Below are 11779 nucleotides of genomic sequence, written 5' to 3' on the forward strand. Positions count from 1 at the left end.
TGATCCTCAACAAGTCGCTCTTTATGTCTTCATTTTAATTATTGTTATTATTTTTGCACATTTTTCAAGTTATTTTTGAAACTTCTCAAATCTTGTGCTCTCTTTGATTTTTTTGGCCACTTTTCATTCCAATAAGCTACCTTTTGCCCACTTAATACCACTTGTTTCCTTTTCTCCTTACATTTTGCCTCTTTTTGTCCCACATTTTTGCCCTATTTCACTATTGTTTGCCACATTTTTGCCCAATTAAGCTACCCTTTGCCATTACATATCACCAGTTCCTCTTTATTTGCCCATTTTGGCCATTCTTGACTGCTTTTGACCAGTTTTAGTCGCTTTACACTCTTTTCTTGCCATGTTTTTGCTAGTTTTGGACCATTTTTAGCCACCTGTTACCACATCTGCCTCCACTCGCTTGTCAAAAAAAAAAAAAAAAAATTGCTTTCCTGCAGAGAAGTCTTGTGGGATGAGATTTCACCGGAGATACGAGGCTCCTGCCCAAAACAACGTTCAATGTAAACACGTTCAATGCGCAATTCTACTTTGTCAACATTTAGAAACATTGCTTTTATTTTGCGGAAATCTGTAATGGAAACATAGCTTAAACGTTACAATTGAATAAATTCGATAGATTTGATTTGATTGTCCTGATTATTGACATGGACAGAAATTTGTAGCTGTCATTAACCCACAATTTTAGCACTGAACCACTCAATACATTTCACTACTTAATGTATACAAATATTTTTTCATCGTCAAAGTTTTGTGTTACCATTATTGTTTTTTGTTTTTTTTCACAAAGACACCATTCGGTTCATTTTCTGTGCAGCAAACACATCACTGATAAATGTAAACATTTTCCAAACATGTGAAGTGTATTAAAGCATTTAACGTGTGATAGTAAAGGTTTATAGTCTTTTTCAATAAAGAATTGATTTCAGAAAAGATGCATATGTGAAACTAGTGGTTAAACAGAGGCCCTAAACTTCTATGAGGAATTTCACAGGAATCTGGGGGTGTTAAGTTTAAAAACAGACCTGCAGACTTCATGTATGAAAGGACCCTCTAAGTGATAAATCGAGGGGCACCTATTTTGACAATTGAGGGGAGTTGTAGGGTGTGAGCCAATGAGCACGTTGACATCGGTGTTGGTCGTTATCAGAGACTTGGGAACCGATTATTTGTTCCAGATGAAAGACATGATTTACCAAATTTGCGATACTGAGCTGATGAGGATCCAGGCGTAAATTTCCTTTCTTATGTCTCCACATGATGATGAACTGTTTCTGTGTACTTTCACAAACTAGAATTGGGCTGTTTTCACTATAGGGTGATGAGCTAATGTTAAAGGGGGAGGACTTCTTTTGAACCATATATGCAAACACAGACTCTGAATAGCTCAGAGTTTTGCATCAATTGGCCAGCAGCTCTCAGCAGGGCTTCACTTTTTTGTAACCTGTTTTGACTTTTGATTGTATTAATAAACTGCATATTACTTACAAGTCATTCGTCCGAAGACTTTTTCCACACCACCTTTTTGTCATCACTTCTACACCACAAGAAACAACACATGTTCCTCATTTCCAATTTAACACAAGTACAAAGTTAGAATTGTCTGTATTCATAAAGATCAATAAAACACAATACAATTTGATCAATCTTCATTTCATGTATTTATTATTGCATTTTCTACAGTACAGAGCAGGGGTTCCCAAACTTTTCAGCCCACGACCTCTAAAATAATGGTGAAGGAGACTGCTGACCCCACTCCAGTAAATCATATACCATTTACTTCAGGTTACAAAGATGCTGGATTGTTTTGTTTGTTCTTGGGTTTCTTAACCTTTAACCAGCTCTTGAATTTTTTCCACAGTGCTTTCAACTTTGAATATTTTTCCTTCTTATCCTTCTCCTTGTCCTTGAGTGTGTGTGTCCTTGTAGAGAGGCTGTCCTTCTGCTGCTCAGCATTTGCTTGTGCGTCCACTAAGATATTCTGCATCTGAGCGAGGTCGTCCATCATGGTAGAAATCTTCTTGGAGTTCTCAGACCTGCTCCTTTTCTATCTGCAGATCTTGGGCGTGAAGCTTTTCCTTTGCTTTATCCAGGGAGGTCTGTAGCAGGGTCAGTTGTTGTTGGGATCGGCTCTCTTTCTGGCAGTGAGCTTCCTCTAATGCCTGGACTTCTTTCAACGCTTCAGCCTTCTCCATCACCAGTTGGGTGCACTGGTCTGTCTGGATTTTGAAGTCCTCCTCCACCTTCTTGAGAGCGTTGCTTATTTCTGTAATAGTCCGTTGATGTTCATCAATGAGAAGATCCTTCTTTTTCAAATGAAAATCTTTGTCTAGGATGATCTTCATAGCCTCAGCTCGCTGCTGGTCAGCATTTTCTTGTGTGTCCACTAAGACATTCTTTGTCTGAGCGAGGTCGTCCATCATGGTAGAAATCATCTTGGCGTTCTCAGACTGCTCCTTTTCTCTCTGCAGATCTTGGGCGTGAAGCTTTTCCTTTGCTTTATCCAGGGAGGTCTGTAGCAGGGTCAGTTCTTGTTGTGATTGGCTCTCTGTCTGGTAGAGAGCTTCCTCTAAATCCTCGACTTCTTTCAAAGCTTCAGCACACTCCATCTCCAGTTGGGTGCACTGGTCTGTCTGGATTTGGAAGTCCTCCTCCACCTTCTTGAGAGTGTTGCTTAGTTCTGTTATAGTTTCTTGATGTTCATCCATGAGAAGATCCTTCTTTTTCAAATCAAAATCTTTGTCACAGATGATCTTCTTAGCCTCAGCTTGCTGCTGACTAAAAGATCTGTCCTGATGCTCAAGCCGGTTGTTCAGCTGATGAATCTCACACTGCAAAGCATCCTTCTCTGCCACCAACTGATTCTTCTGAGCATTGAAATTCCGATGTAACTCCTCCAGTGAAAATTTGGTCTCGTTCACATCTTTTTTATGGCTTTGAAGCCTTTGTGCTTCCTGCGGGCTCTTCTCCAACTGCTGGGTTTTCTCCAGCAATTGTGCTTTTGTCGTACGCACTATTTTTTTGAGTTTGTACATTTCACTGTCTTTACTTTTAAAGATGGAGTTGATTTGTGCTTCCATACGCTCCCTCTCCATCAGGTACTCCTGCAACTGCTTGCTTTTGTCGTAGAATTCGTTGGTCCTCAGATCCAGTAATTCTTTGAGATCGGATATTTCCTTGTCTTTGCTTTGAAGGATGGTGTTGTTTTCTTCTTCCCAGAAATTACTTCCTCTTCGAAGTAAGGCATCGGTTAAAGGGTCTTTTGTCATGTTATTTGACATTTTTAATCTTCACTCGAAGAATGCTAATGTGTGACGAGTTAGTCTGGAACTGAACAAAACACTACTTGAGCTCCTTTTTAAAGTGTCAGCTATGACTGCCTTTGATCTTTGTTCATATCTTTTCTGTGTCACTATGACATCACTGCCTTCTAAATTTGGTTCTGCATGTTGATTGGCTGCCAAGAAAGAAAGAAACTGGTGTCGTGTTGTGGTGGAAAAATTGATTAATTATATTTACTCGTGTACTTTCTCATATGCTTACTCATTAATTTGATCTTATTCAAATATATTGTCTTAAGTTGTACACTTTCCATGTCTTTTGTCTTCCTCTTTCTGGAAGGTTGGTTAACTCGCCCTCCCAATACACATCGGCCAGACACGACGACTCCCACACACACACACCCACACACACATTTCTACGCTCATCCTTTGAACCGACCCCCTGCCTCTCTGCCTTTTGTTTCTCACCTCTTCGGGGGGGGGGGGTGAGGGTAGGAAGTGGAACTGGGTAAAAATGTGTGTGAAATGTGGTCCGGGGGTCAGTCTCGTGTTGCTCCCTTTGGCCAGAGGGATCTCCCTTTTGGCCAAGGGGAGATCCCTTTGATTATCCTGTCTGTACCTTTTTTATTTACTTTAGAATAAAATCATTTTTTATTACTTCATCATCCCTCCAGAATGGTCTTCATCATTTATCACCGCAGAGTGTGTTTTCAAGTCAAAGACGAGGTATCCGTAAATTTCACCGTCACCATCACATGATAACTAAACTACCCTTCACTGGGACACAAAGAAAAAAAAGCAACAATTGTCCATTATGGTGGGAAGACTCCCTTATGACTGTGGCTCAGGTGGTAGTGAGTCGTCTTCTGATCGAGAGGTTGGGGGTTCGATCCCAGTACCTGACTATGTGTCGAAGTGTCCTCGGGCAAGACACTGAACCCTAAGTTGCTCCCAGTTGTCGACTAGCGCCTTGCATGGCAGTCCTGTCCCACTGGTGTGTGAATGTGAGAGTGATTGGGTGAATGAGCTGATATGTAAAGCGCTTTGAGACTGCTTCAGTGTGGTGATAAAGCGCTATATAAATCAAGTCCATTTACCAAGTCCATTTATGTCAATGAACAAAGGCCAGAGTTAGATTTGTTTATGGCATGAAGCTGGAATTGAAGGAAGTGCAGCCATGTGAACAGGGTGCTTTCAAGGGTCACAAGACAATATCACATGCAAACAGCAAGTCTTCAAGGGTGACTGGATTTGGATTGTGGAACCATGTGTTCAACAGCATGACGAAGGCAATATTTAAGTGAAAAGGAATATTGCATCAAATGAATAAAGTAATAATAATAATAATAAAGTAAAACATCTTTAATGAGGTAGAATACATTGTAATAAGCATATTTCAATATAATAAACACCACAAACATGTAGGACACATATGAATACATTGGACAATTGTTGTTGTTGGTTTTCCTTTGGCAGCATCAATTTATTGTTCAGTAGCACAGTTCTCGACGGTTTCATTGGGGGATTGCCATCCATGTTTTATCCATGACTGGAGTGTCCATGTTTGAGGTGTCAGTTCGTTTAGGCAGGTAGAATCATCTAGCCCCATCACAAACTTGTTCTGGAAGGTAAAAAAACATCCAACCAGTATCTGCACAAACATTAAACACAACATAAAAGCTAAATTCTAATTTTTCCTGTTTTTTTTTTTTTTTTTTTTTTTTAATTTTAGTGACTGCCTAGTAGAGGTGGAGGTCACTGTTGGTAATGAAGATACATTGAAAGCACATATTAGCTTTGCAGATAAAATGCTGTTCCACAGCTGTGATAAGCTGCAGAGAAGACCAGTACGCTCTGAAAGCAAAAGAAAAATATAATATATCTAATAAGGTTTGCTTCCCAGGGCACTCAGAGCATCCAAAACATGGAGGAATCTGTTTTAAACTCTGGATGTTGAGATGAGAAACCATGGCCAGGTGTCCTCAGATCTATTGCGTGCAGAGAAAGAACACTTGAGAGGAAGCACAAAAATGAAATTATTAGTCTGCAGATGATGTTAAAAAGCAAGATGGATGCACTTGAAGACGTTTTACAAAAGGTCATCCTTCCTCCCAAGAGAAGTCATGCTGTGGTCAAAAAATAAGCATCGACATCTTCCATCAACAATCAAAAATTAACATAATCTACTTGGATGCTACAGGAAGTATTGTAAGAAAACCATAAGACAGCTCAGGTTCTGTATATGTATATGAGCTGGTGGTCAGAAACCCACACAAAGATTCACCAGTTCACCAGTGGCTATATATGTAACCTGTCATAGGCGGAGTTTGAGATTCTGCCAGAGGAGGCAGCAAAAAAATAAAATGAAATAAATAAATAAATATATATATATATATTTTTTTTTTTTGCACCGTTCAATCCACCGCTTTATATCTATAGACACTGAGTGCAGGGTTTTTTACTTGAAATGAAAATTTTTGGCATTTAAAATATTTGTATACTGTGTAAGTTATGTTAAAAAATGGAAAACTAATGAAAACTTTTGATCACTGGGGGGGCAATGCCCCCCGCAAACTCTGAGTATGTAACCTGTAATCACATAACTTCCTCAGTCCTGTATTTTCTCAGTTCTTTCCAAACAGATCCTACCAAACAATATGGACACAAAAACATCAGGTCCATCAAGATCTCATGTGATGGTTCCCTTGTACTTAAACAATTCATTTCACTGGTCTTTTGCCCAAAAAATCTCAAATCCGCGCTGCAGCAATGTTACCAAATATTGATCGGAAAAGTCACAGCTGAAGACTTTGAGCAACCAATCCTGCACCAATGGCACAGAAAACAGTAAATCAAAGTATTGTATTGCCCTCATAGCACACACCAAGTTGTCTGCCTACGGCTCTAAATAATGACGGACACTAAAGAAATACAGAGTATTGAGGATTTCAAGCACTGGAAAATCAGCAGTTAAAATATTTTTTGTAATGACTGAGGGTCTACAGTTAGTGGCAAGTGAAAGGTTGAACTTGTGGCATTTTCCTTTGCAGTCTGGCAGCAGAAGTAGACGATTGTACCTTCCAAGGATCAGAGAATATCACCACCTACAAAGGAACAAAACAACCATAAACTGCCTGATCCCGTTTGGGATCTTCTTGACTGTGTGGACTTTTTTAAGAAACATTTGAATACTTCGCTTTTCAGAAAAGCTTTTGGTTAAATTTATTTTTTTTTTTTTTTTTAAATTAACTTTTATTATCCTTTTTATGATGCTGCTCCTGCTGTCATAAATTCACCTTTATTCTATTATATTTTTATGATGTTGCTCCTGTTATTTAAATTTTTCCTCTGTTCTGTACAGCACTTTGTAATTTAAAAACACTGAAGAATGCTTGTGGCTCCATTGTATGTCCATTAACACCAATAAATATTTCACTGAAAGGAAAACACAGACACTGAAAGCAAATTCAGGTAAAGTTGGTTTGTTATTGGACATTTGGTTGAAATAGCTTCTATATTTTTGACCAAAGTGGTTCAAATATGTTTTCTTAATTTCTTATCTCACTGTCTAACTTAAGTTAATGTTTTTCAGGTTCTTGTCTTTTGGAAGAGTACGTCGTATACGATACAAACGGTGGATCACATGTGGATCTCACAATATCCTAATTACTGCCGTGTACGTCACATTTCTCCTGCTTCCATTTCATAAGTGCATACGTGTTGTTTGAGCATTCCTTAATGGCACAGTGTGGGCTAAGAATGTTGATTTAAGGAGTTTTAAGTAGTGAAAAAGCTTTATAATGTAAAACACACTGAGATATTACGCTGGGTAAAGTGACTTTGGCAAATGATTGCGCATGCATAGTTGAAAGGTTGGATTGTATAACCATTATAACTAAAGCAAACATTGATAGAGAGCTGGTCAACAGGTCTTTGATCTCTTCGTATCTGAACAAAATCAACAGCATCAGAGTAATTGTCAAGCATAACCTCTGCAATATTTCACATAATTATACGCGTACTGAAGGTGTGCTTGATAAACTCTTCTGGTAACTCATTGATCATCGTCCTCCTGTCAGGAATATATTTAAGGCTGTTTTAACAGTTGAAATGCACAGACAGAGAAGAGAGATGGCTTTGCTTCTTCCATTAGTGCTGCTCAGTATCTGCTGCATCTCAGCAGCTGTACCCCAAGCTGAGTCTGAGAATAAAACCATTTCAACCAAACCTGCAGGAGACGAACCTCCAAGTGTCCTGAACCAACAGCAGAACTTTGTCCCTGACATCAACACTGTGCTGAGAGACATCAGCGTCCAGCTGGCTAAACATGAGGTGGAGGTGAAGCACCTGCAAAGACAGAATGAAGGTAATGTGATGCACATTTCTGAGCATTGAAACATCGTGGAACACATTGAAAACATAGATTTATACCAGGGTGGACTGGGACAAAAATTCAGCCATAGCATTATGTGTCCAGACCTGTCCACTACATTATCAGAGACACTATGTCGAAGTTGTTATTAAGTCAGTGATCCTCAACAAGTCGCTCTTTATGTCTTCATTTTAATTATTGTTATTATTTTTGCACATTTTTCAAGTTATTTTTGAAACTTCTCAAATGTTGTGCTCTCTTTGATTTTTTTGGCCACTTTTCATTCCAATAAGCTACCTTTTGCCCACTTAATACCACTTGTTTCCTTTTCTCCTTACATTTTGCCTCTTTTTGTCCCACATTTTTGCCCTATTTCACTATTGTTTGCCACATTTTTGCCCAATTAAGCTACCCTTTGCCATTACATATCACCAGTTCCTCTTTATTTGCCCATTTTTGGCCATTCTTGACTGCTTTTGACCAGTTTTAGTCGCTTTACACTCTTTTCTTGCCATGTTTTTGCTAGTTTTGGACCATTTTTAGCCACCTGTTACCACATCTGCCTCCACTCGCTTGTCAAAAAAAAAAAAAAAAAAATTGCTTTCCTGCAGAGAAGTCTTGTGGGATGAGATTTCACCGGAGATACGAGGCTCCTGCCCAAAACAACGTTCAATGTAAACACGTTCAATGCGCAATTCTACTTTGTCAACATTTAGAAACATTGCTTTTATTTTGCGGAAATCTGTAATGGAAACATAGCTTAAACGTTACAATTGAATAAATTCGATAGATTTGATTTGATTGTCCTGATTGTTGACATGGACAGAAATTTGTAGCTGTCATTAACCCACAATTTTAGCACTGAACCACTCAATACATTTCACTACTTAATGTATACAAATATTTTTTCATCGTCAAAGTTTTGTGTTACTATTATTGTTTTTTGTTTTTTTCCACAAAGACACCATTCGGTTCATTTTCTGTGCAGCAAACACATCACTGATAAATGTAAACATTTTCCAAACATGTGAAATGTATTAAAGCATTTAACGTGTGATAGTCAAGGTTTATAGTCTTTTTCAATAAAGAATTGATTTCAGAAAAGATGCATATGTGAAACTAGTGGTTAAACAGAGGCCCTAAACTTCTATGAGGAATTTCACAGGAATCTGGGGGTGTTAAGTTTAAAAACAGACCTGCAGACTTCATGTATGAAAGGACCCTCTAAGTGATAAATCGAGGGGCACCTATTTTGACAATTGAGGGGAGTTGTAGGGTGTGAGCCAATGAGCACGTTGACACCGGTGTTGGTCGTTATCAGAGACTTGGGAACCGATTATTTGTTCCAGATGAAAGACATGATTTACCAAATCTGCGATACTGAGCTGATGAGGATCCAGGCGTAAATTTCCTTTCTTATGTCTCCACATGATGATGAACTGTTTCTGTGTACTTTCACAAACTAGAATTGGGCTGTTTTCACTATAGGGTGATGAGCTAATGTTAAAGGGGGAGGACTTCTTTTGAACCATATATGCGAACACAGATTCTGAATAGCTCAGAGTTTTGCATCAATTGGCCAGCAGCTCTCAGCAGGGCTTCACTTTTTTGTAACCTGTTTTGACTTTTGATTGTATTAATAAACTGCATATTACTTACAAGTCATTCGTCCGAAGACTTTTTCCACACCACCTTTTTGTCATCACTTCTACACCACAAGATTCAACACATGTTCCTCATTTCCAATTTAACACAAGTACAAAGTTAGAATTGTCTGTATTCATAAAGATCAATAAAACACAATACAATTTGATCAATCTTCATTTCATGTATTTATTATTGCATTTTCTGCAGTACAGAGCAGGGGTTCCCAAACTTTTCAGCCCACGACCTCTAAAATAATGGTGAAGGAGACTGCTGACCCCCACTATCCCAGTAAATCATATACCATTTACTTCAGGTTACAAAGATGCTGGATTGTTTTGTTTGTTCTTGGGTTTCTTAACCTTTAACCAGCTCTTGAATTTTTTCCACAGTGCTTTCAACTTTGAATATTTTTCCTTCTTATCCTTCTCCTTGTCCTTGAGTGTGTGTGTCCTTGTAGAGTGGCTGTCCTTCTGCTGCTCAGCATTTGCTTGTGCGTCCACTAAGATATTCTGCATCTGAGCGAGGTCGTCCATCATGGTAGAAATCTTCTTGGAGTTCTCAGACCGCTCCTTTTCTATCTGCAGATCTTGGGCGTGAAGCTTTTCCTTTGCTTTATCCAGGGAGGTCTGTAGCAGGGTCAGTTGTTGTTGGGATCGGCTCTCTTTCTGGCAGTGAGCTTCCTCTAATGCCTGGACTTCTTTCAACGCTTCAGCCTTCTCCATCACCAGTTGGGTGCACTGGTCTGTCTGGATTTTGAAGTCCTCCTCCACCTTCTTGAGAGCGTTGCTTATTTCTGTAATAGTCCGTTGATGTTCATCAATGAGAAGATCCTTCTTTTTCAAATGAAAATCTTTGTCTAGGATGATCTTCATAGCCTCAGCTCGCTGCTGGTCAGCATTTTCTTGTGTGTCCACTAAGACATTCTTTGTCTGAGCGAGGTCGTCCATCATGGTAGAAATCATCTTGGCGTTCTCAGACTGCTCCTTTTCTCTCTGCAGATCTTGGGCGTGAAGCTTTTCCTTTGCTTTATCCAGGGAGGTCTGTAGCAGGGTCAGTTCTTGTTGGGATTGGCTCTCTGTCTGGTAGAGAGCTTCCTCTAAATCCTCGACTTCTTTCAAAGCTTCAGCACACCCCATCTCCAGTTGGGTGCACTGGTCTGTCTGGATTTGGAAGTCCTCCTCCACCTTCTTGAGAGTGTTGCTTAGTTCTGTTATAGTTTCTTGATGTTCATCCATGAGAAGATCCTTCTTTTTCAAATCAAAATCTTTGTCACAGATGATCTTCTTAGCCTCAGCTTGCTGCTGACTAAAAGATCTGTCCTGATGCTCAAGCCGGTTGTTCAGCTGATGAATCTCACACTGCAAAGCATCCTTCTCTGCCACCAACTGATTCTTCTGAGCATTGAAATTCCGATGTAACTCCTCCAGTGAAAATTTGGTCTCGTTCACATCTTCTTTATGGCTTTGAAGCCTTTGTGCTTCCTGCGGGCTCTTCTCCAACTGCTGGGTTTTCTCCAGCAATTGTGCTTTTGTCGTACGCACTATTTTTTTGAGTTTGTACATTTCACTGTCTTTACTTTTAAAGATGGAGTTGATTTGTGCTTCCATACGCTCCCTCTCCATCAGGTACTCCTGCAACTGCTTGCTTTTGTCGTAGAATTCGTTGTTCCTCAGATCCAGTAATTCTTTGAGATCGGATATTTCCTTGTCTTTGCTTTGAAGGATGGTGTTGTTTTCTTCTTCCCAGAAATTACTTCCTCTTCGAAGTAAGGCATCGGTTAAAGGGTCTTTTGTCATGTTATTTGACATTTTTAATCTTCACTCGAAGAATGCTAATGTGTGACGAGTTAGTCTGGAACTGAACAAAACACTACTTGAGCTCCTTTTTAAAGTGTCAGCTATGACTGCCTTTGATCTTTGTTCATATCTTTTCTGTGTCACTATGACATCACTGCCTTCTAAATTTGGTTCTGCATGTTGATTGGCTGCCAAGAAAGAAAGAAACTGGTGTCGTGTTGTGGTGGAAAAATTGATTAATTATATTTACTCGTGTACTTTCTCATATGCTTACTCATTAATTTGATCTTATTCAAATATATTGTCTTAAGTTGTACACTTTCCATGTCTTTTGTCTTCCTCTTTCTGGAAGGTTGGTTAACTCGCCCTCCCAATACACATCGGCCAGACACGACGACTCCCACACACACACACCCACACACACATTTCTACGCTCATCCTTTGAACCGACCCCCTGCCTCTCTGCCTTTTGTTTCTCACCTCTTCGGGGGGGGGGGTGAGGGTAGGAAGTGGAACTGGGTAAAAATGTGTGTGAAATGTGGTCCGGGGGTCAGTCTCGTGTTGCTCCCTTTGGCCAGAGGGATCTCCCTTTTGGCCAAGGGGAGATCCCTTTGATTATCCTGTCTGTACCTTTTTTATTTACTTTAGAATAAAATCATTTTTTATTACTT

At 39.5% G+C, this 11779-nt stretch overlaps 2 protein-coding genes across 2 annotated transcripts; both read right to left on the reverse strand.

Moving 5' to 3' along the window:
- Nucleotides 1–2042: 2042 nt before the first annotated feature.
- LOC114458847 (ELKS/Rab6-interacting/CAST family member 1-like) lies at nucleotides 2043–3394 on the reverse strand. The gene has a single exon (XM_028441224.1). The coding sequence runs from the start codon at nucleotides 3291–3293 to the stop codon at nucleotides 2043–2045; it is 1251 nt and encodes a 416-aa protein (XP_028297025.1). The 5' UTR covers nucleotides 3294–3394.
- A 6147-nt stretch (nucleotides 3395–9541) lies between these two features.
- On the reverse strand, nucleotides 9542–11219 carry LOC114458850 (ELKS/Rab6-interacting/CAST family member 1-like). Its single transcript, XM_028441228.1, has one exon. The coding sequence runs from the start codon at nucleotides 11118–11120 to the stop codon at nucleotides 9627–9629; it is 1494 nt and encodes a 497-aa protein (XP_028297029.1). The 5' UTR covers nucleotides 11121–11219; the 3' UTR covers nucleotides 9542–9626.
- Between the last annotated feature and the right edge of the window lie 560 nt (nucleotides 11220–11779).

Source organism: Gouania willdenowi, unplaced genomic scaffold (assembly GCF_900634775.1).
Source record: "Gouania willdenowi unplaced genomic scaffold, fGouWil2.1 scaffold_197_arrow_ctg1, whole genome shotgun sequence".
Taxonomy (NCBI): Eukaryota; Metazoa; Chordata; class Actinopteri; order Blenniiformes; family Gobiesocidae; genus Gouania; species Gouania willdenowi.